Raw genomic sequence first — 23548 nt, 5'->3', positions numbered from 1 at the left:
GTGGGGGCGGGAGATATATGCGCACATGCACACACACACACACACACGGCGCGGTTGAGGCGAAAAGATGTGCAAACTCTTTCCCGTGCAAATATAACGGCAGCATTGTGATATGCCACTTGTATTAACAGCAGGATGCTTTTAAAGTAAATAAAAACATTATAGCCGGCTCTCTGGGTGAAGCTGAGGCCTGCTTCTCCGAGGCTCGCTCTGTGAGTGTGTGTGTGTGTGTGTGTGTGTGTGCGCGTGCTGGTGTGCGACTAGAGAAGAGGAGGGGGGGCAATCCTCTGCGCTGGGGCGACGACTCCTCTCTAATTGCCCCTCTAGGTGCCTGTGTGCTGGAGAGCTGAACTGAGGGTAAACACAGATCTAGAGATGATTAATAGCCAGAGGTCAGGGTGGAGCAAAAACAGGCAGCGAGGCTGAGACCTCACTCCAGTCTTACCTTGGCCATTTGAATCTACACACAGACACACACACCGAAGGCCAAGAAAACCCTGTCTCGTAAAAAAACGAAAAAAAAAAAAAAAAACAACTGTATACAACCCGAATTCTGTCTAGAAGTGGAGACACTGGAGAACGGGTCATTCAGAGGTGAGGGTGAAAGGTAAAGTTGAAGGGTGAAGGTGAAGGGTGAGGGTCACAGTGTTGGCCCCCCCTGCAGAAGTCCTTAACAAGCCGTGATCAATAAGTGACCAGGGAAGCTTGAGTTCCTGTTTCTCCCGACTCCCTATGCAGCTGTAGGTGGTCTTCCAAAGATTTTACAATGTAGCATCCTGCCTCTATTACCTGCCCACTTTGTCTTCTCTGTCCCCTGACGAACACACACACACACACACACTGTTCTCCTCCCTACAGTACGTCCCGTGCACGCGTTTCTATCTGTCGCACCAATCTACTCACACACACACATCGAGAGAAAGAGCCCATCTACAGCTGAATGGAGTCAGGTTGGGCGGCCCTTCATTTTTCATGCAAACGGTAATTTAGTGAGACTGCCTATTGATTGAGCGCCGCTTGTCTCCCAAACAATGCCACTTCAATCAGCGGCCCGTGGGGGGAGGTGGGCTCTGGGACAGGGAGGAGATGGAGGGGAGGCGGTGGCGGTGGGGGGGAGAGAGGGGAGGGCTGCCGATAGCTGCAGTGACTGATTTAAGAGATGGATAAAAAGCAGATACGTCCCCCCGCCCCTGTACTGATTAATGACAGTGGCCAGAGCAGCCCTGGACTATGCATCATGATTTAACCACCAGCCCCTCATCTAAAGATTAGCGTGCGCGCCCGCACACATACTGTAAAAGCACCTGCATACACAGTGCGTACTGTACCTCACAGAGAGACAGGGAAGGTGTGAAAGGAAGAAGTGAAGCAGTGAGGAAGAAGTGAAAAGATGAGGTGGGCACAAGGAGATAAGACTTCACCTTTTTAGTTTACCGAACATTTTCATAAAACTAAATTCAATCGTATCTCAGCACATACAGGGTCCAAGGTCAAGCGTGCCCATGTGTGTTAAAATTTGTTTTTGTCTAATCAAACATTTATAACTCGAAGATGTGCAGCACACAGAGAAATAAAGTTTGTGTTCTACCAAAGAGGCCAGAACCATCTCAAGACATGCAGATCTGAAGTCGAAAATAGGAAAAAAAAAATGGAAGGTAATGAGATTAAAGGAAAAGCAGAACACATTTTACCTCATTGCGGATACCAAAAAATAAATAAATAAAAACAAGCAAAAACTTTTCATTTACATCAGTAAAACAACAGTAAAAGAACAGCGATAAACAGCCGTGGTTTTATGTTATACAGAAGAAAAAGTCTAGGAAACAGAAGGTGAGCTGCAAAAAAAAAAAAAAAAAAAAAAATAGAGAAAACTCTCCGTACAGAAAGCAATGAGCACAGCCTGACTATTGTTTCCCCTCGCTGGCTGAACAAAGTAGAGAAATCACTGAGACAAATATTCTGCGATGACCTTTTACACTGCTCTTACTCTACAATGTCCATTCAGTCGGTTTGACATTAAGGTGTTAAAGAGGTTGCAAAAATGCTTACAGCCATGTACCACACAGCCCGGCTACACTCCAAACAATCACTGCTCCCGGTCTAACGCAATCTGGACAAACCAGACAAAGCACGGCCTAATGTCACAGTGTGCAGCTGCAGAAAACCAGAGTGTAAAGCAAAGTTGTGCGAAGGAAAACACCGACTCTGGTCCATTAGTTGCGTTGGAAGCCGAGGAGGAGGGCTGGAGCCCCTCCCCTCGGCTGCTAAAATATTCATCAGACTCCCCGAGAGCATGTCTGCTAATAGTTACACATGGAGCAGGAGAAAGAAGTGAGAAGGAGGAGGAGAGGGGTGGGGCGCAAGGCAAGAGGAGGAGAAATTGGGGAGATGAGCGATGCTCCCTGTGTGCATGTCAGCTAATAGTCAAACATGAAGAGCTGGGAGGGAGGGGAAGAACAAGAGGAGAAGGAGAGGGAAGCGAGGAGAGAAAGGGGTTGTTTAAACAGTCTGTGGCTGAAGTCACGGGGGACGGACCGCGCAAAAGAAGCAAAGGCGAGGGAGCGGGAGACAGAGGGAGCGAACGGGAGATAAAGATTTAGAGGGAGTAATCACTCCTCTTCCTCCCCTGCCATCACTTGGGCCTCCGAGCTGCATTCCAGATTGATTAAAAGCCCCCCTTGTAATTGTCAGATCTTGTAGGAACCATCTCTGCGTTTGAGGGGTGGGGAGGGGGGGTCATCTGTGTGAGCAGGATAGAAGAGAAACCCAATTTCAATCACGTCAACCAGTGTAACAGTAGTCACTTCAATAGCCACCAGTCGCTACAACATCAATCAGAACTCCCACTCAAGGAAAAAAAATATATATATATATATTGTTGATGTTGTTTTGTCTTTACAAACGGCAGCCCAGGTAGCCGAGCCCGATCTCCGTCTCCCGCAGAAGAAGGGGGGAGAAAAAAAAAAGAAATGTACACGCGCATAAACACGCACGCACACAGTCATTTCTCCAGTCATTAAAATGAGAAACAGCCGATGGTGTAGGAGCTGTTGAAATACCATTAAGAAATGGAGATAAATGCAGTGGATCCCGGCCTACTATGGCAACCTCACTACAGTAAATCAGACAGTGACGAATATTACACAGATCAGGCTGCTGCGCATATGAACGCAAACGCACACATAGGCAAAACACACGTGCATGCATCAGCTTAGACACACGCGCGCGCGAGTCCGTTCGCCTGCCTGCACGCGAACTGTGCAAACAATCTGCACGGCACCTTCCAAAAAAAAAAAAAGAAAAGCTCCTTCGGTGGATTAATGACTAATTATCCTAATTAAATGTTTCCTGATCATCCGCTATGATATATTGATGATTATTATGTTCGGAGATGATTAAATGATAGCATAACAGAGCAGTCTGATATCATTTCAAGGAATTAATGAGCGTTTGTACAGAGGAACCATGTGGAAAAGAGGCACAAATTAAAGATTGAATTAACTTTGATTTAATCGATTCGGGACTAATTGTGAGAGCGGCGGTAATAGAAAACTTTCTGTCATTTCTGTCGCAGGTGGAGATACGGCGTTTCCCCTCTAAACACTGAGCCAAGGAAAAAGAGAACAGGACATCCCACTAAAAGAAAATGTTGGCGATTAACTTGTTTTTTAATAGTTTTTAAGAAGAATGAAAGCAGAGGTGAACTGTGTGAATCGTCAAATTGGTTTCATCCACTTTTTAATCACTTTTCTTGCTGACTGAGAGACGGCGCGCGGCTTAAACAACTTTTCCTCTGACACATCCACTCTTATGACCAGTTGATTGTGTTACTTAGCCTAATGTAAACCAATAAACGAGGCTAACCTTGTAAAGGGGGTCGATGCTTATTTAAAAGCTCATTGATTAACAGTTGTGATTATTGATTATGCCATGCGGCCCAGACGGAATTGACGGATCTGATCGAGTCCCGCAGACGGACGGGCAGCGAGAGGAGCGAGGGCAGTTCCCCGGCTCCGATAGACGCGATGATAGAAACTGATGCGGCCCCCCCCCCTTCTCAATCATGTTCCAACTTGAAGAGATTATTTGGAGTATCAGCTTATTATCTGAACAGCACTTGAACCTCTTCAATATTTTTTTTTTTTTGCCTTGACTCCCATCTCCCACTCCTCCGCCTGATTCACTTCTCCCTACAGTTCACAGTGCAGAGCAGAGCATGTGAAGGAGATAGTAAGCAGTAATATTCAATTATTGTATGCACGCCGTCCCCGTCCCGCCCTAAATTGATTTCTTTCAGAACGGGAGGCATCGCTCAGCACTGACACACAGCCATGTTTCCCCCATCTACCACATCCCACGCAAATTACTCCTCCATCTGCTCTCCCTCACCGCGTCGCGCATTCGTCCCTCACCTCCCTTATTCTCTCTCCTCCCCTCTCTTCTCCTCTCCTCCTCTCCTCTTCTTTCTCCCCTTTTTCCCCCCTCCCGTCTCATCATCTCCTCATCTTCTCCTCTCCCTGTCAGACTGCACAGCTATCGGTGGTTGGCACGGGGCCCCGGCTCGCGTGCAGCACGCTTAATCTGCCTTTAATCTCTCGGCATTGTAATGGGAAATGGTTTTTGTGTTTTACTATTTGATTGAAGCCGCGAGCCCGGCCCTCTCGCCACCGCGGGACTCCGCGCTTAAGAGTGGGAGGTGTTTTCAATTTTGCCCTTGCTCAAATTGTCTTTTATCAAGGAATTCATATCAGTAATATGATTCTACATATTAAGCAGACTGTTTGTAAGTGGCCTAATAGGGAAATTGGAGTGTGGAGGGGGAAAGATGGAGCCGGTGACAAAAATGAAAACTGCTTTCCGCTCAGAGAATTAAAAACAATTACTCAAATTAAATGCGGGCTGAAAATGTCGCCATTTTGCGTTGCGATATTCAGGAGGGGAGGCTTAAGAAAAGGCTCATGAATACCTTCAATATAACTCATCTGGTAAGAAAAAAAAAAGATAGAGTGTTTTCACCAGGAGGTGGCCCACTGTAGTTGTGAAAGTTTTCTCCCATCAGGTTACACCATCATCATAAAGACCTTTACAATTGTACCTTTAATAAAGCCACACAGAGAGGGAGTAAGTCTAATCAATACTTCATATACCAGGGATTATTGTTTGTTCAGAGTCAACATGGATTCAAAACATCTAGGCCCAATAGTCATGTAAAGCTAGAATTGATTTGTTCATAAAAGCAGTGAAATCTCTGATGCCGGTGTCACACAATTTATAATTTATTTTATTTTTTTCCCTCCCCAGCATCACATTTTTTTTACTCGTACACGCACTGTCACTTTTATAAAGAAGGCGCCCGCTGTTAACGCTGAATGGCATTTACAGTCTCCAATGGTTAAAATCAACAGAGAAATCCAAACATACGTATAAACACACGCACAAACAAGCACATAGGTTTGCACGGACACACACGCAGCCTCCCCTCTCTCTCCCTTTCTAATTAAAGGGACCTCTCTGCCCTGGGTGTGTGTGTGATATTGACACTTAGCTCCGTACAATAAACTTTATTGGCAAGCCCTGCTTGATTACAGCACTAAACTAGAATAACAAGGAATATGGGAGGAGGGGACGTGGATTATATACTAAACAGACATTAGCAGGCTCTATTCAAATATCTGGTGCATTTTAATAGGGAGCTCCGAAAGGCCTCCGACTCCGAAGCTGAAACACGCTCTGCACAAATAAAAATGACGTACAGCAGAAAGGCAGAAAAATATAAAGAGAAGAGAAAAGATATATATATATATATATATATATATTGAAGGATGGAGGAAGGGAAGTAGGGATAGATTTCCCGTCATTAATGATCTATGGAAAATACTCTGTCTATTTTCAGATATACTGTTAATGGCTGCTTGCTGCCATTAAAATCGTTGCTGTCCTGAACTCAGCTTTTCGCATATTGGCTGCTGCTTCATCTAATATTCATCCACTGGAGGTCAATGGCAGCGGTGGCAAGCTTAATTTGTATACACAAATTAAGGGCGGTGACGACGAGGTGTAAATGAGACTCTAGTTTAGATTCAACACGTGCAAAATTAATGCATTTATTACACCTGAGAAATCTTAAAGGTCCAAGTCACTTGTTCTTGTCCTTTTACATAAAGAAAAAAAATATGCTCAAAGTAAAACACAAAAAATTAAGAATATATGCATCCAGACACATTGAAGCAGTATCTGCAGACAGAAGCATGCGTGAGGTGGGTCCTTTAAGCAAATTCACATGAGGAGAAGAGATGAGACTTTGTCTCTTCTCAGCTCTCTAACTGCCCCAGTGAAAGAGGACACGTTTAAGGAGAACAATTATTCCTCAACAATAGTATCTCAAACAATACCTGGAGGCAAAGACTTTACAGCGGCCTCTTCATCCCGGACATTAAATTAGAGACTCGAGTGCTAAATCAATTAGACTGAAGGAGCAGGCGAAGCAAAGGGTACAGTAGGAACAAGAAGTCCAAACTTTAGATTTAACCTGATTTATTTTTGTGTTAAACAGAAAAGAAGAAGGTCTTTAAATGAGATGACCCACTGAGCACAAGGAACATTCTTAATACGTGCAATAATATTACACCTCGAGGTGTGATTTACTATGTACTGTGTACAACTTTATAACCCAGTTACACCTGGGCCATCTGTGCAATATCCGACAATCATCTGTGCACTTCAACCCTTTTTGTATATATATGTGAATTCTTGTATTTTTTATTCCATTTTATTTTATTATTTATATTTTATACACTACACTCTGGACTCTTGTTATTTTTCTGCCCTTTTGTATGCGGTTGTAAACTACCTCTTCCCTATTGCGGGACAAATAAAGGTTTTCTAATGCTAATTTAATTAATAATAATTCTAAGCTTTCTCCCATTAGCAACGTTATCATGTAAACCTACCTAAATGACCCAAGGCCTCCTGCAGAGGTTGACGGCAATTAAATGCATTCAACGATTAGCAAACGGAATATTAAATTAATTAATAAATCCCGATTTTTTCTAATTCCATACATTCTGCTCTGTGACAACAGAGTTGTGATTGCAAATGAACCGCAGCTGTCTGTTCCGCAGCTTCAACACTCACTGATCAGGTTTCTCTGCTCAGTCAGTTGAACTACAATGACCCCTACTGGTCTAAGTCGGTACTGAGTTATTGAACTTCTTACACAAAAAGCTTCATTTGTGGATTTAAGGATTGGGTTATTTGAAACAGATGAGACATGGTTAAAAAAAATAAGAAAAAAGAAAAAGTCGTTTCCTCTTGTAAATCCTTTCCCCCCACTCTCCCTCCCTGGAGACCTTGGCACCCTTGGCAGGGTCTCTCCTGCTGGGTGTGTTGTTGGCAGAGTCCTGTCTCTGATTCACCCACAGCGTGCCCTCTGGCTTACAGGCTGGCACAAGGACATTGAGCAGAACTGAGGGAGGAGCGGGGCAGTTAGCAACTCAACTCATAGACCCATTTATTACCAAACGAAAGTTACCACAGATTAGACGAGACGCAAGGGTTAAGTTATTGGAGGTAAGCGCGACAGTTTGAGGCCTCTGGTTTCTGAAAACGTTAGACTGGAGCGTCAGCTGCATGTGTGTCTGGAGTAGAACATTAGAGAGAGACACACATGCGGCCTCACCTTGAGGAACCACTGACCCCACACACCTTTATTGCGTCTCCAATTAGAGGAGAGGAAGGGAGGGAGAGTTACAAAGAGGGAGAGACGGAAAGAGAGACGGAAAGAGGGGGAGAGATGTATTTCATAAATGTAGTTCCATAAAGAGCACTGACCCAAATGGCATTCAGTAATTCTTCCCCGTGCCAGAGGAGGTTGGATAATCAGAAACTTCATCAGGCTCACCCCTTCCGTCTCCCCTTCTCCGCGTCGGCAACACCTCCTACCGTCCCACCCTCGGATGGAACCTCTTAAACAAAAATCGCGCGTAATAACTGCAGAACGTACGCGGTTGCATCCGGAGCACGCATCAAAGAACACCCCTCTGCCCCCTCTTCATCGCTCCATTTTAATTAAACAAGTTTCCTCCACTCGCCGTCTCTCATCTCTTTGATCTGTTCCCATCCGACTCACAGTGATAGAAACAGTCTATCTCCACTTTCAGAAAGTTGTACATTTAGGATTCTGAAGACTTCAAGAAAGCGGCAGCGGCGCAGCATCGACTCAAACGACACAGGAAAAGGAATCAGGATGAAAAAAATATATAAATAAAATAGTCACAGAAAACAGAAAGAAACAGTGGATTTGTCAAACGCTACATACCCTTATGGTTCATGTGGGTCTCCTAATAAAAGCAGAACAAATTCCCTCCTGAAACTGTTCAATAAATTCAAATCTGTCTTCATGACAATGTCTGCAATACATATCAAATCTGTCACTGCTGCGTTGAGATGGATATGGGAGGACAGAAATCTGAAAGAAAATAATACAATTAAAGTGTGTCTCAAGTACCAAGTTCCCATCGATCCCTTCGCTCTCTTTTCCAATACACTATGGACTTAACATGGACTTATTCTTTCTTAAGCACAACCAGGACCACTCCCTCGCCCTGGGGTGCAACACTCGCACAATGCTTCAAAAGAACATTTTGTTTATATGTTCGATACCAGAAACATCAATACAATTATCCATTCATTAATTTCCTATTCAATACAAATTTAATGCAGAGCCACGGAGTAGCCAGCTCATATCCAATAAGGACATCCATCCCCAGTCGCTCAGCTTGGTGCTTCACACTGCACACGCATGAACGCACACACGCGCACACACGCACGCATCAATAGGACTGTCCCTAAAACAGCTATTCCTCACAGACTGACTCAATACTGTAGAGGAAAGGAAGGAAGGAGCAGAGCAAATAAGGAGGAGGTGAGCAGAGGTAAAGAGGGACTTATTATTTCTAAAGCACAACAGTCAAGGTGAGAGTCTTGACATTGACTGGTCAGGCAGACAAAATGTAATTCTAGTTTATTGTATACATTTGGAAAGTCTAGTTTAGTTCCATATGAACTCAAGCTTGCAGAAAATTTAAGGCTGTGACACAAACCAGAGCACATGTTGGCACTTTGCCATTGTCGAGTCGTCTTAAAGCTTCAGGTTTTGTCGGTGAGTCCCGCACAATTGCCACTAGTTGGACCCATGTCGGAGACTTTTCAGCCGGTTCAGTATGTGGAACAAGTCTGTCCAGAAAATCTCTCAGACTGACAGAACCAACCAATGAGCTCAGCTAACCCGTGCACCCGGGAGGAGAATCACGATACACAAACATTTTCACGACAACGTGATCATCTTGAATAAATAAACTGATCAGCATAAAACAGGAGAGGTCAGCTCTCTACTACTGCTCCATAGACTCAACTACAGACCACTGCCACCTGCTGGTATAAAGAGTAATTTCATTTCACACAGGCGCGGAACGTATGTGCTAGCTGGCTGTTGGTTGATATCTTTGATATGTGTGCAACTTTTTGAACCCAAACAAAGGCTACATTAACAGTCCACCTTTGTTGCTAGTAGTTTGCTTGATGCCATTTGATGTGTTCATACCTTTAAGTGGAAGTGTCAGCGATGTAATTTAAACAATTCAACGTTAACAGTGAAAGATATGCATTCAAAAACTTTGAAAAAAAAACACCCATTGTGCTCTTTTTGGTGGCACTTATGGGCAGTGAGTGTGTTGCCAGTCGTCACTTCTCAGAGATCAGTTGAACGTTAGATCGGCAGAAAGATAAATGCTGGCTGAGGGAACATGTGTCACAAACTTCTGCGTCAGCTGGGATTTTGTGCAGGAGTTGTTGCCACCAATTACGTCACTCAGCAATAGTGACTTAACACATTCACTGAAATGAAAATCTGAGACTTAATTTAAAAAAAAAGTGTCAAATTACTCATTAAGCAACTTAACAGATACTGTAGGAAATCTAATATTACATATTATATTACTAGATGATTCTTATTCCCATTCATTAATGAGTGAACAACATCTTGGCCTAAAGTGTGATCCACTTTTTGTTCCTGTTTGAGCCATGCAACCCGCTAATCTCTGACCAAACAGTTCCTGTTTAAGTTGCATTATGGGTAATACACACATCATGGTTAGAAAGAAATTCTAAATCAGTGGGTACACTCCTTATTCCACTTCTTCACTGCTTTATATGGTGTCAGGTAGTTTAAACCTGAACAATCACATCATATTTCATTTTCTGATCATTTGATTTAATTAGGACTTTTGCCTAATTAGTAAAAAAGAAAAGCTGCAAAGCTCTCATATAAAAGTAAATGTAAGAGAGATATGTGTATGTGCACTTGATATGGAGGAATATTTCAAACGTGACCCGTCTGACTTATGTAAGTAAAAGTTGCAGCGATGTGATATATATATGTTTATAACAGTAAAAGTCCTTGTAAGGAGGAACACGGTGTTCCGAACAACAACCTCATTCAAAGTGAATTCTGAGATCAATGTCAGGTACAACAGTCCCAGGCTCGATGATACAATCTATAGCTCTCTGTTGCATGTGATTAGGAAATGCATGAAAATGCTATCAGTATCGAATATCATAAAAGGAGCGAACCCAGCTGAACCTCTCATAACCCCCTACATGATACATATCAGGCGGAGCCGTGAGCCGCGTGTGTGTGTTTAACATGTTAGAGCTGGCGAGATGACACGAGGGCCAGGGTTCATGGGTCAAGTAGAGTCAAACCAGGTAGGCGATTGGCTGATCAGGTCTGAGTGTAATGACTAATCAATGGTTGAATGCATTAGCCTAATCTAATGGGCCAGGTGGGAGAGGACAACGGTAGACGCATGGAACACATGATTGAGCACAACATGCAACAGCAATGCAATCAATAACACATAGAGTGGTCTAACCCCGGGGGGTGGAGGGAGGGGGTTGGGGGTCCCGCACTTCTAGAACGACCTGCTCCACAGGCATTTAGGACGCACTCCGTACGTGTGTGTGTGTGTGTGTAAATATGTATGCTTGGTTGGTTAGGGGAGGACAGAAAAGGAACCAAGCTGTATTAGTCTGATTGATTGGATTATGAAATGAAATGAGGGAAATCAAAGCCTTTTAGTTTCTGGCCCGCACCTCCACACACCTCAGCAAGTTGCTACTGACTTTTCAGACAAAGAATTGCATCGAGAGAGAAGGAGAAATGTTCCTCATATTCAGGTGTATCCCAGGAGAAAATGCAAACCATCTTCTGCGTGTTATCTGACCTTCAACATCCTTCACATGTGAACATGTTTGTGAGTTAAAAGCATTGCTGAGCTCTAAGGCCACTTACATTTCTGTCCTCTATCACTATTAAATGTGTGTTAATGCAGAAAAAGACACTGACGACCAAAGAAATACGAACTGAACTATGAAATATACGTTTGTATATAAACGTAAAACGTGGCAGTATTATGATCAGTTCCCAAGGAGATCAGCCATGAAGAGATCCACTTTGCAAAAAAACAAAAAACAAAAAAGGAGACAGAGTGAGAGGGATGACAAGTTAGGGACAAGAGCCAGTCAGAGCAGAGGACAGGCCTGGGTCAATACTCAGCACAGCACATACTGCTGACACTGCACCGCTCAACACGCACGCACGCAGGCAGGCAGGCAGGCATGCCACCCGGACGCACACATTTTCACATGCACAAGCACACAAAAGATAGAGAGACATCAGACCAATCAGTCAGCCGATGTCAATATTTCAAGAGGTAGCCAGAGAAAGGAAGAGTGTGAGAGAGTGTGGGTTTGTATAAAGGAGAGCGACACCTCCTGCTTTTAAGGGCGTTTTACCGACTGGACTGGGTCTTTGTGATCCCTGTCCTCATTTCTACCATCACGTTCTATCCATCTAAGGAAAAGTAGACAAAATGATTGGCTTTCCAGACGGAGGCTCAAGAAAACCTTCAGCGAAATTCATACACATCACAACATCAAACATCTTCTAATCACCTCACCTCAGTAGTTTTTTAGCAGACAGCTTTGTGTTGGTGTGTCTACAATTAACACTTCCAACATATATTTTCAAGCGAATGTTTTTCCATGTTCTTGGTTTCATATTTCTTTATAGATTGTTTCGATTTTTGTTTATATTATACGTTTGATTGGTAGTTGAATAGTAGTTAGTTAATTAAACTAAAAATATTCACATATTTGAAATTCACTAGCACATGCCCCAGCATCTCCAAGGTGAGTATTTAATTTCTTCCAAAATGGTAAAGTCAACTTCTTTAGTTTTTGGAAGGCAGGACAACACAAGAGGAAGAAATCAGTTTGGTCACATTTTGCACTAGTTTATTTATTCATTCAGTCACTTAATAGAACAGATTCTTAGTAAATCCCAACAATAACTGGTAGAAAAATAAAAGTAATCTTATCTGTACTAATCAAATCTCATTTGTGTTTCCTATTTATTTTCAGTTTTGCTTATAGTTTTGTTTACAGCTGTTAAGTGTGAAATATGAGCGCGTGTGTGTGTGTGTGAGAGAGAGAGAGAGAGAGAGAGAGAGAGAGAGAGAGAGAGAGAGAGAGAGAGACAGGGAGAGATTGCGGTGGCTGTGTGATAGGAGCCTCTCCATCTTTGAAATGAATTAGCGCGCGGCGCCTTATTGAGTGAGGTGCAGTGTTTAAGTGAAACTGATGAGAGATGTGTGAGCGGCGAGGACTGGGTTATAAGTATGTGGGTGAGGTCACAGGTTAATCCCTATTGATTTACTCCGCCGTCTGCATACAGCCGCACAGGAAGGCAAGAAAGACGAGGCCTGCTTTACCGGCCATCACGGAGAACAAATGCAGGATAAAAATCACACACACACACACGCCTTCACCTTCATACACGCACTCTACGTTACCCGTTGCTAAGTGGGGTAAGGACAAGAAAATTAAGTATCATTTAAACCCTAAATAGTCAGTTAAACACCCTCTACTTAGATGGATTGCGGATCATGACCCCCTAATAACCGAATGCTCACAGCATTAAGGATGCTTGTCCTCGATAAAAACCGTGTGTATATATTCGTATGAACCGCGTGGATTTGCAGCCGCATTTACAGTGCGGCGACAGATTTAAATGCTACCTACAAATCTCAAATCCCAGCGACCCGTGACGGACCACCAGACCAGGCGAAAAGAACGTTTGAGGAGAAAACCAAATAATATCCGAACCGAGCTGTATGTGTGTGTGTGTGTGTATAAACAACCTCTTCACAATCTCATCCCACAGGAGGACAGGTGAAATATTACATTAATATGAACAACTATTAATAATAGCCCAATCTCTCCTTCCGTTCCCCTCCTCCTTTCTCCCCCCACCTCTTACCCCATCACTCCTTCCCTCTCCATCTCTATCTCTCTCCTTCCCTCTCTCTCCGCCTCTAATCCTATCATGCGGGCAATAAGTGTATGCACCATGAGCACATTTAATTTCTGCGGTTGGTTTTCAGCGAGCCCAGAGGTGAGCCTTAATAAGGATCAATGGCACTTTATCTGGGACAGCACCCACTTCACAGCATGCAAATTACACAGCAACCCTTAAAAAAAGAAATGGATTTAATTAAAAAATGTAGAACCACGGGCTCTGGAAATTCAATTAAAGGATTTATGCAAAGGTTGGCTAGCTTTTTGTGTTGCAGTTCCTGCTTATATAATGAGCTTTTCATATTAAAAATCAATAGGTAATCTGGGCTAGGGGATCGGCTGCTTATGTACATTTTTGAAATCAATTTGAAAAATAGTCCATCAGCTCCGTGTCACAACAAAGAGGGGGAGGGAGCGGCGTGCGCGAGCGCGCGTGGATGCGTGTGTGTGTCCGGATGGATGCGAGGGTCAGTTGCGGGGGAGCAGTGCTGGCGGACGGGTGAGAAAAGGGGTGACGGGTTACGTCTCTCCTCTTTCACGAGGGTTGCAGGGGAAAAGCTCTGAAGCTCTAAAGGTAAAAGAGACGGAGGGTGAAGGAGCCAATGTGGAAGAGTAGAGGGTAAGTGAGTAAGGATGTCTCTGTGGCCAGGTCAGTTGCTGGCTCTTTGGCCTGTTCTGATCCTTTCTATTAGAGAGAGAGTCCCTTGGCAATGAAGGTCTAGTTGGCTCTGACCTGTGGCTCTGGGGTAATTTAGGCCAGCCCCAACTCAAACTCAGCCCAGACTCAGACAATCCCGGCTGGGGAGACGTCCTAATGGCTTCCCTAAGGTTTCTGGAGTTGGAGGAGCAGAGAGGATATGGTTGAGACTTTAAGTTATGTTTCTTCACACACACACAAACACACGCACACACAAAGAAAAAAAACTTTCGTCTGTCACAGAAAAACATCTTATAAGGAAAAACATGCAGAACTAATGCATGTCATGAAAAACTGCGTATAAAAAAAAATAAAAGCACTTTTTTTGAGCCGCTGTGCAAAAGTCAAAAAGTTTGATTGCTGAAAATTGACTTTCTTTCCCCCTCAGCTTCTGTTTTTAACAGCGATATTGTTCATCCCTCCTTCACACTCATGTTGTATAACTGTACACCGGCGCGAGGGGTGAATGACTGACTGCATACAGTAGCAGACTGTCAGCATTTGATTGGTTCTTTATTGATCCAGACACGCTTTCCATCACATCAACTCATCCACAATAAACCATTTACACAGTTTCCCTGTGCAATGGACCACATAACCAGGCCTCGGGCCATCTCTGTTCACCCACTGTGTGTGTGTGTGTGTGTGTGTGTGTGTGTGTCGGGGCATGTGTGTGTTTTCTTTAATGAAATGGTATCTCCGTGGACAATAATCCCAGTAACAGGATTGGGCAGGAACACACACATGTCAATACAGCCAAATGGGATTGTATGCTTTTATCCATCCCCGCACCAACACATCTTTCTCCCCCCTCGATATCGCGGCCTCTCCCGTGCGTTGTGCAGCAGCACACCAGGAAATGTCTGGCAGGAACATCTCATTGATTGTAACTAGTTCCTCGAAAACGCTCTGAAACAGCCTGTAAAGGAAATCTGCGGATCATCAGAGAGGGTCACTTTGAGTGTGTGAACTTCACACCAATTGGCAAAACATGTAATAATCCGTCTACGCCGCGGAGAAAGCTACACGGTGTTTCCAGTCAGACTAGAGCTGACCCCCTCCTGTGTAGCTCCTAATCATCCAAGAGGACTCTATTACAACGGCCTGGCAGCTCATCTAACCCCGCGGAGTAGAAGGAGGGGGCTGCTGGGGAGATTGGGACCTCTGCTCCTCTTTCTTTCCACATGGTTGAGCAGCACACACACACGCTTACACACAGGCTGCCTAGGTGTAGAGCAGAGCCGCCGCATCTGTGGGCTACACCAGACAGGAGATAGAGCGTCTGACCTTATGTCCGTGTGCAGGTGAGAAAACCGATACCGAAGCAACAGCGGCCGCTCACGCACGGCACCCATTCCGCCGTGCGCCTGTTATATGGTAATGTCGACGTCTCTTTCACAGAATGTGTCTCTGGGGTTAACCCCCGAGGTGCAGAGCCGAGCTCCTGGCCACACTAGGCAAGGCTCGGCAGAGGAGGCATCAGCGGTCCCACGTCTCCCGCCTGAGCCGCCGTTTCTCTCAAGCAGCCTTGTCTGCTGGTGCTTGGTCAAAAGTTCAGCCTGTGCATATGTAAAAAGGTGGCCGGGTGCCCGAGGCAGGATCCTGGGTAAAATAATCACGCTAAAACGCTAAGAAGCAAGGGGACCAGGCGAGAGCGCTGATGAAACAAGCCCCTGGGGGAACTGAGGTGTCTGATTGGACCAGCAGAGCCTCTTAGGCCTGTGCCCACAACACCCCCCCCTCCCCATCTCTCCAGCCATTACAGTGGATGATGAGGTACTGGAGCCACTGCCCGACCCGATCTCCATTCAGCTCAGCACTGTCTGTGCCTATAGTTAAGGTATAGATTTGATGGGTATAGGCTGAGCCCAGCTGCACAGAGCCTGAGGGTACACTGATCTTGAGGGAGCAATCAGTCAGTCAACAAAATGTCACAGGGTCAGCGATGCAGCATGACAGGACGGGTACAACTTCACAAAGGTTATAGCCCAACTAATAACTGCAGCAGTCACTGAAAATTCATTATGTGCTGGGTACAAGTGTGCCACATGAGTACTATTTGCAACAAAATGCACGATCCAAAGACACGCAAAAATCTCACAACGCTAGATCAAATAAATCAACCCAGATCTGTGTCAATCGATTTTTTGATCAAAACTAAATTGCAGAACTTTGATAACGGAAGCTTTTTTGCCTTAGCTATTTTTGTGGTGCGTCTCTCTCACGCAGACACACCACTGCGGGCCAGATCATTCAGTGCTGATAATCACACCAGAGGACACAGGGAAAACTCCCACTCTAAACACGCTGAATTAAAGAAACAGGAGTCACAGGCTTGGGTGAACAATCTCTGATAAGTAGATCAAGGCACAGGGAGGGGAACATGATGTTAGTGAGAGATAGTTTGGCTGATTAAAATGTCATGGCTCTTTATAGATGTCTTTCTCAACTCAGCAAAACGGAATCAGCTCTGTGCATCAATAGCAGAGTGGGCTGTTCTCCGTGCTAATGGAGAAGTTTCTTTCTCTTAAGTGGGATTCACAACACAAAGAATGCAAAACTGAGGAAGTCATAAAAAAAAATGAATCAAAAACTAAAGAAGAGCTGAAAAAGACCAATTAATGAAGGGGGAAAGCATGAAACATGACTGGATGACCAAATACAGCGAGCGCGTCCTGACATAACATTTCATCGCATTTACAAACAACACTCAAATTAAAGATTTAGGAGCACGCGAAGCTCCAGGTGTCTTAGCCGTCTCCGTATTGTAAATTCACGTGTGTGCTTGCCCGTGCGTGTCTGTTCGCGCAGAGAAACTGTACATCACTCCACCTGTGCTCCTATAAATCAAACCTGTGTTTTAAATGAGAGGCTGGTTATTTGCGCAAGAACACACACGGGGGCTTTGTGATTGTTTTTTGGAGTCGACATTCTGCTTATGTTTGCATCCCTGAACAATCTCCATGGATCCCGCAAGCGTACGCAAGCAATTAAAGCGATAGCATCTTCATATCCCTGCAACCAATAACTGAAATAATATCACTGTTTTATTAAGCCCTTAATGTGGGGGCAGAAGGAGTGAGGAGTGGGATTTTAAAGAGGATACACTTTCAGGGGCCTTATCAACTCCAGATTTAAATAAGAGCAAATGCTCAGCTTAAGGGTGTGTCTGCGTATCTCTGTGTGTCTGTGCCGCGTGTCTGTGTGTGTGGCCTTTATCAGACATGAGTTTTAGCTAATCGCTGTGTCAGCACACCAGAATTTAATTACTAGCTCTACCTTTGTCCTTTAATATTTACCAACATCTACACTGCGTTTAATTAACGACACGTAGAAAAGCCACTGCCCCAATCTGGAGGCGAAACTGCTCGGGCTAATTTAGCCAGCACGTGTTCTCGCATCCAAAAAAAAACACACAAAAAAAAACTGGGGCTAGCACCAACACGTAGCAAACACAGAAATGTCATCCACTCTGGGGTACACTTTTCAAATCATGTGATTAAAAACCCTGTTTAACCAATTTCGTCTTGGTTCAATTGACACAAAACACATTTTAGGAATGAGACAAGACAGCATGCGATAAAAAGTAAAGAGGGAGGTGTTTTTGAGACAGTAATAGTCAAACCGGGGAAATGTTCAGCTTGGCATTTTGTGGAAGGTGCTGAGGAGCACTTCCTCTCATCTGTCATCCTTTGTCACAAGGCAGAGAGACAAATGACGGCCCGAAGCCTCGCATCTGTCAAACATGATGGATCAGAACAACGCTTCACTAGAACTCCACCACGCTGCCTTTCAACACATCACATTTTCACTTCAGTGCAAACACTAAATTGATAAAGTATGAAGACTGGCTAATGGAAAGGTGTAATAGTCAAACTAAGGCGTATATTAAGAAGCCGTGGAGCCTAAAGGGTAGAGCGCTGCAATTCACTGAAAAGTCTTGGAGGGCACAGGACACAGTACGGACTATGATAAATCACAGGGCTGGATTTTATCGTTCATATCCAAAGCGTGTGAGGACATTAACCTCAGGCACCTAACGTCACCTCGTAATCACACACATGTGCTGCCACACATACATACAAACCATGCTGTGCTTTACTGTAACACTAACACAGAGACATGTCCTCACACACTCTTTGACTCTAAGCTGTACTGTAGAGGTTATTACCTTGATAGAAGTTAAGCAGCATGATCTGACCAGACAACACTGACAGAACTAGAAAGAACTGCTAATATTTTGTAGGTCTCCCTTGTGCCTCTAAAACAGTTGTCAGGGAATGGACATGGGCCTTCTGAGGGTGCCCTGTGGGGTCTGGCAACACAATGTTGTTAGTGGGGGCCTATGGGTTGAAGGGAGGGGGCCCTCTGTGGATCAGGCTTGTTCCAGTGTTCAGTTTAGGATCTGGGAAATTTGGAGGCCAGGTCTGAGTTGTTTCTAAACCGTTTGTGTTTGTGTGTGTGTGTGTCTGTGTCAGGCTGCATCCTGCTGGGGATGGCTGCTACCATCATGGAGTGTCATTGCTATGGGGTGGGGGGGCTTGGTGTGGTCTATTAGGGTGATACTATGTCTAAGTAACATCCACAAGAATACCAGGTCCAGTGGTTTCCCAGCAGAACATTGAATTATGACAAGATGGTCCGTGGTCATAATGTTGTGACTGACTGGCATATATGTGTATATTAACGTGCTTAATGCAGTGTTAACTAACCCAACACACTGACACTGTATCACAAAACAGTTGATGGAATTGCTTTTGAGTCTCCACAGACAGTGTTTCTGTCCATGAAAGAATAATGGCCTGGTTTCAGCTACAAAGCTGGTCAGTATTTTTACAATGATTCTGGTACTTCACAGATTTATACTCTAAACAATGTCACTCTGCTGGTACTACTGAGTATCAGTCTCTGGGTATGTCCTGTCTCATTGCTGTGTGTTTTGACAAACCCAACTATTCCTACAAAATATGTCAAATGTGTCCACTAGTTCCAGGTCTTTCTGTTGACCCCAAAACACAGCTTCCAAGGAGGCTCCGATACTCCTACCACCATCACACTAGGCTTTCAGTTCTATGAGGGGGTCCAGCTTTATTATTGCTCCAATATTAATCTCTTAACGAGATAAATACAACAATTTAAACACCTGGTCTCCTCTCTGTATTGCCTGTGGGGACATAATGTCTTCACTGCATCTCTGCTTTCAGACAACTCTTTGCAAAACAAGGCAGTCAGTCTGCTGAAGGTCTGACTCAGACCTTGGGATAATGCATCTTAAAATATCTACTAATAGGTTCCCTTTCTGGGGATGGGTTATATGATAAAAATATATTTGACAGAGAGTTTCCTATTTTTGTACTTAAAGCACTGGCAAAGAGACTTGATTTGGGCATTCACTGTAAGCCTATAGTGGCAGTACGCCGGAGCTTGAATATCACCTAGCACGGTGAGAGGCGAACGTTCTCTCCGAGTTAAATAAACAGTGACAGGAGGAAGGGGAAAACAAACCACCGAATATCTCTCTATCTATGAAACCCAGACTCTCTGCCTGAGCTCTCAGCAGATGAACCCCTCTCCATCCTTTTCCTGTCCTCTCTCCCAGGAATGTGCCAAGACAAATACATAGGCTTGGTAAGAGCTAAATCAGAGTCAGAAAAAGAAGACAGTGATATAGTGTGGCGAATCCACAGACCCACTGCAGAGATAATATGGTGGAATGAAAAATTATGAAAAGTTACCAACATAATATTGCGGCTAAATATAAAAAACAAAAAAAAAGTGTTTCAGGACGGCTTTCAATTGCGTTGTGAAATCTGTGCAGTGATGAGGTGATGCAAGACTTTTTTCAGGGCAATTTTTTTTTATCCCTTACCATAGACTTGGTGAACGGCCTGGCCAGTGTGAAGAGGAAGGTCATCAGCCACCAGCTCCGGTGAATCGAGGTGTACATCATGTTCCCAGGATGCACCGCGTTGGACGTGACGCCATAAGGTGAAAGGCGACGGTGGAGCTCGCTGCTGAAGAGGATGTTACAGAGTTTGGCCCTGTTGTAAGCCAGCATGGACCAGTACTCCTTCTTGGAGGGAGACAACAGGGCCAGGTCCACCTTGCCACATGAGTCTAACAGGTCCGTGAACCTGAAAGACAGTTCGCATTAAGAGTAGTTAGAGTGTGTCTGTGTCTGCGGTTAGCCTGCGCGGCTTCCTACCAGCAGATGTGAGGTGCTGGCTGCATACAAATCAAAGACGTGACATGATGTTCTTTAATTGCCTGCGACAGAGCTGTTAAACTCCAGATGTTTGACAAGGCCCTTTAAACATTACACTACTCGTTGTGTTATTGTGCAGTCGCGCAACGGCGTCACAACACGCGAGCACAGCGAGCACGCCCTGTGTGTTTATGTGCGCGGGAGAGGAGGGATAGGCTCCAAACCAGCGGAACACATCCTACATATTAATCCAGTCATTAGAAAACAACCAATCAAAATGTCACCTGGTTTCCTTGTTGTGATTTTACAAGCTCACTGCCTCTTGTTTACTGTCGCCTCCCGCAACATCCTTGCTTGGCTAAATTACAACATCTGCAGGCTTTTCATTTCATGTGCTGGAACTTCGTAACAACTTTACCAAGTAGAGGTTGATAAATCAATTGCTTGAGCACCAAATGTGTGTGTGTGTGTGAGTTTTTTTTTTTTTTTCACAATTCTGCTCATACGTGAGTTGTGCAATTTAAAGTTTTTCAGTGACACTGCAATCAATGTATTAGCCCTTCAGGTTTTGGTTAACAAACATATATCACGTACATAAAATTACAGTGGCAGAGCTGCGGCTTAGATCTATCAGAGGTAATTTCATTAAGGATATTATCTCCCCTAGCTACCAGATCTGATGCAGTACTAGGGAAAAGTAAACCGATATTGGGTCAATTCCACGGTAAGCCCCTGTGGCGGAAACTGATAAAGTGTTCAGCCATTACTCGTGTATCCATCTTCCCCATTCTTGTCCCATATAGGTCAATGCCTCACCAGCGGACAAGGGGCTTAGGGAATACAATATACCTCCAGGTCGGGGGTCACACGCTGCTTGTGAGGGGAGGCTAAGTGAATAAGCGTGAAATCAGCGGAAAACTGAAAATAACACAAACAAAAAAGGGAGCGACTTCAGTAGATGTAATATAGGTCTGGAATGAGGTGGACAGAATGGAAGATGTAATACGAGATATTGTCTATTTTCGCTCCTTCTTCCTCTCCCTCTAGTCCGTGTTAGTGTGTAGCCGCCTCTCTCTGGTCCCGCCTTAAGCCTCTTTGAAGGGGTTAAAGCCACCGCTGCTTGTAGAGGAGAGAAGGCAAGGTGAGCATATGTGCCGGGGAGAGCTGTACGGCAAGGAGTGAGGCGAATCTGGTCTCAACCACGGCAATGTGTACAAATCAAACACATTTTGCTCGTTCCAATAGCAGTTTTTACACCATCAAATTCTGTCCAAAACCGCTGTTCTTACTGCGTAGGAAGGTCTCACATCAATCACACGCCGTCAATAGTCCCTTCGTGACATGTATTGTTTCAATAAGCTCTTATTTTTCCACAACTTGCACTAGCAGTGTGACCCCAAGCGAGTCCGAGTGTCAAACCATCCCCTCAGCTGCTCCCGTCCTCTCATGCATGGCCTCTCTGTATATCACAAGTCATATGAAGGCCTCTGTAACGTTGCTGCCGTTTGATCTGCTGGAATAACTCTGCGTATGTCCCCCCCTCCCTCCCTTCCGTGTCTCAGGTCACTCTGCTGAGCACCAATCAATCACCGCTTGGCCGTCTGACTGACTGAGGCCCGGATCAATGTTGCACACAGACACTGACTGATTCTGAAGCACATGGCTCAGGGCTCGGGCTCACAGATCACTGCAAGACGTCATGCCTGTCCGCCGCACGGCGGAGGAAAACACGAGCCCCGTAGAGTGGAGTTGCTTAACAAAATGGCAGAGTTGAAGAACAATAGATCGGAGGGGAAAGAAAGGGGCTGAGTCAGGGGGTCACACAGAAAGGAGCAGATACTTGATCAAAGTAAATTTCGGCGTATAAGTCCATCCATCATGCTGATGATACGTTTAATTCTTAGTGACAGCATGTGGAAGTGAATGAGTTTCGGTGAGTGAGGCTGTCATGTTTGACAATACACATTAAGTCTTAAAGTGTCTGTCAGTTTATAGGGAAAGCTAACCAGCGTGGCGGCTACAACAGCATGACCGGATATGAAGGGCTGCAGACTAGACAAAGTAGTTTTGGGAGAGTACTTCTGAAACTATCTGTGTAACTTTTAGGTGCCTAAGCAGTGGACAATAGGAATACATGGTAGGTGAGGGTGGACGAGGGAAAAGTTTTGTTTTCAATTTGGCAACTTTGAGTAGTAGTAGTAGTAGTAGTAATACAAATAGTACAAATAGTAGAAATATGTAAGTGTACGGTTACGTCCATATATGTGAGGACACTGACAATTACAATTAATATAAACCTCAAATGTGGAGTCAGTTGAGGGAGTCAGTACCCAAATTGAAAGAAATGTGTCTGTCTCCTATTTTCAGGGGCTTAAAAGTGAATGAACACTTGACTCAAAAGTACTTTAATGGACGCACATTTTTTCATAAACTAAACAGGTAAAAGGTCCGGAGTTGACTCCAAGTAATGGTAAATGGTCTTGCTTTTATGTAGCACTTTTCTGCCTATTGGTAGAATAGGTTTTACAGACACATCCACCCATTCGCTCAACTGGAGGGATTCAGTGTCTTGCTCAAGGACACTTCGGCATACAGCACATTGGGATAAGATATGGGACAACCCGCTCTACCTATTGAGCCACAGCCGCTGTAACATTTGCTTTTGGAAACTGTTGCTGTGAACCCATGACATGCATTCACAGGAGCATAGAGTTGAATCAGACCCTCCTAAGTCTGCAAACACAAATCCAGCATTAAAAGAGGCCATTCATTTGGCCACATTTGGAGAAACTGTATTTAAGTGGAGACAGAAGATGGTTAAGTGAGACTGCACCAAAACTAGTTGATCGGAGGTTATACTGCGTCTTTTTTTTTTTTTTTAAAGTAAACTGTACGATTATCAGTAAAACTAAAATCCAAACTCAGAGAAATCCATAGGGCATCAAGACAACATGGTACAATGTGTGACAAGGTACATAACTGCGCTAAAGAGCAGTAACGTAATGAGCAGGCTCCAGATATTCAGCAAAAGAAGACCACAAGCAAGCTAATCTTCTAGGAGGAAGGAACTTTACTAAACCTGTTTATTAGATCTCAAAGATGCAGACATGAACTTTTATAAGTTTACAAGGTGAGAACACCTTTACTCAATATATATAGACACTCTCATTAAGAGTTAATAAGCATGATAAGCATTCTGCCTTAAAGAATGCACAGGTGAAGATTTTTAC

General features: G+C 44.3%; 1 protein-coding gene across 1 annotated transcript in view; it reads right to left on the bottom strand.

The window, feature by feature from the left end:
• The window catches only part of wwox (WW domain containing oxidoreductase), a 128572-nt gene that overhangs the window by 63751 nt on the left and 41273 nt on the right, over positions 1 to 23548 (bottom strand). The window contains exon 8 of the mRNA XM_047596098.1: positions 19983 to 20247. Coding sequence (XP_047452054.1) covers positions 19983 to 20247 — 265 coding nt within the window. The remainder of the gene's footprint in view (positions 1 to 19982; positions 20248 to 23548) is intronic.

This window comes from Mugil cephalus, chromosome 10 (assembly GCF_022458985.1).
Source record: "Mugil cephalus isolate CIBA_MC_2020 chromosome 10, CIBA_Mcephalus_1.1, whole genome shotgun sequence".
NCBI classification, from domain to species: domain Eukaryota; kingdom Metazoa; phylum Chordata; class Actinopteri; order Mugiliformes; family Mugilidae; genus Mugil; species Mugil cephalus.
This window is presented reverse-complemented; position numbering and strand designations above follow the sequence as displayed.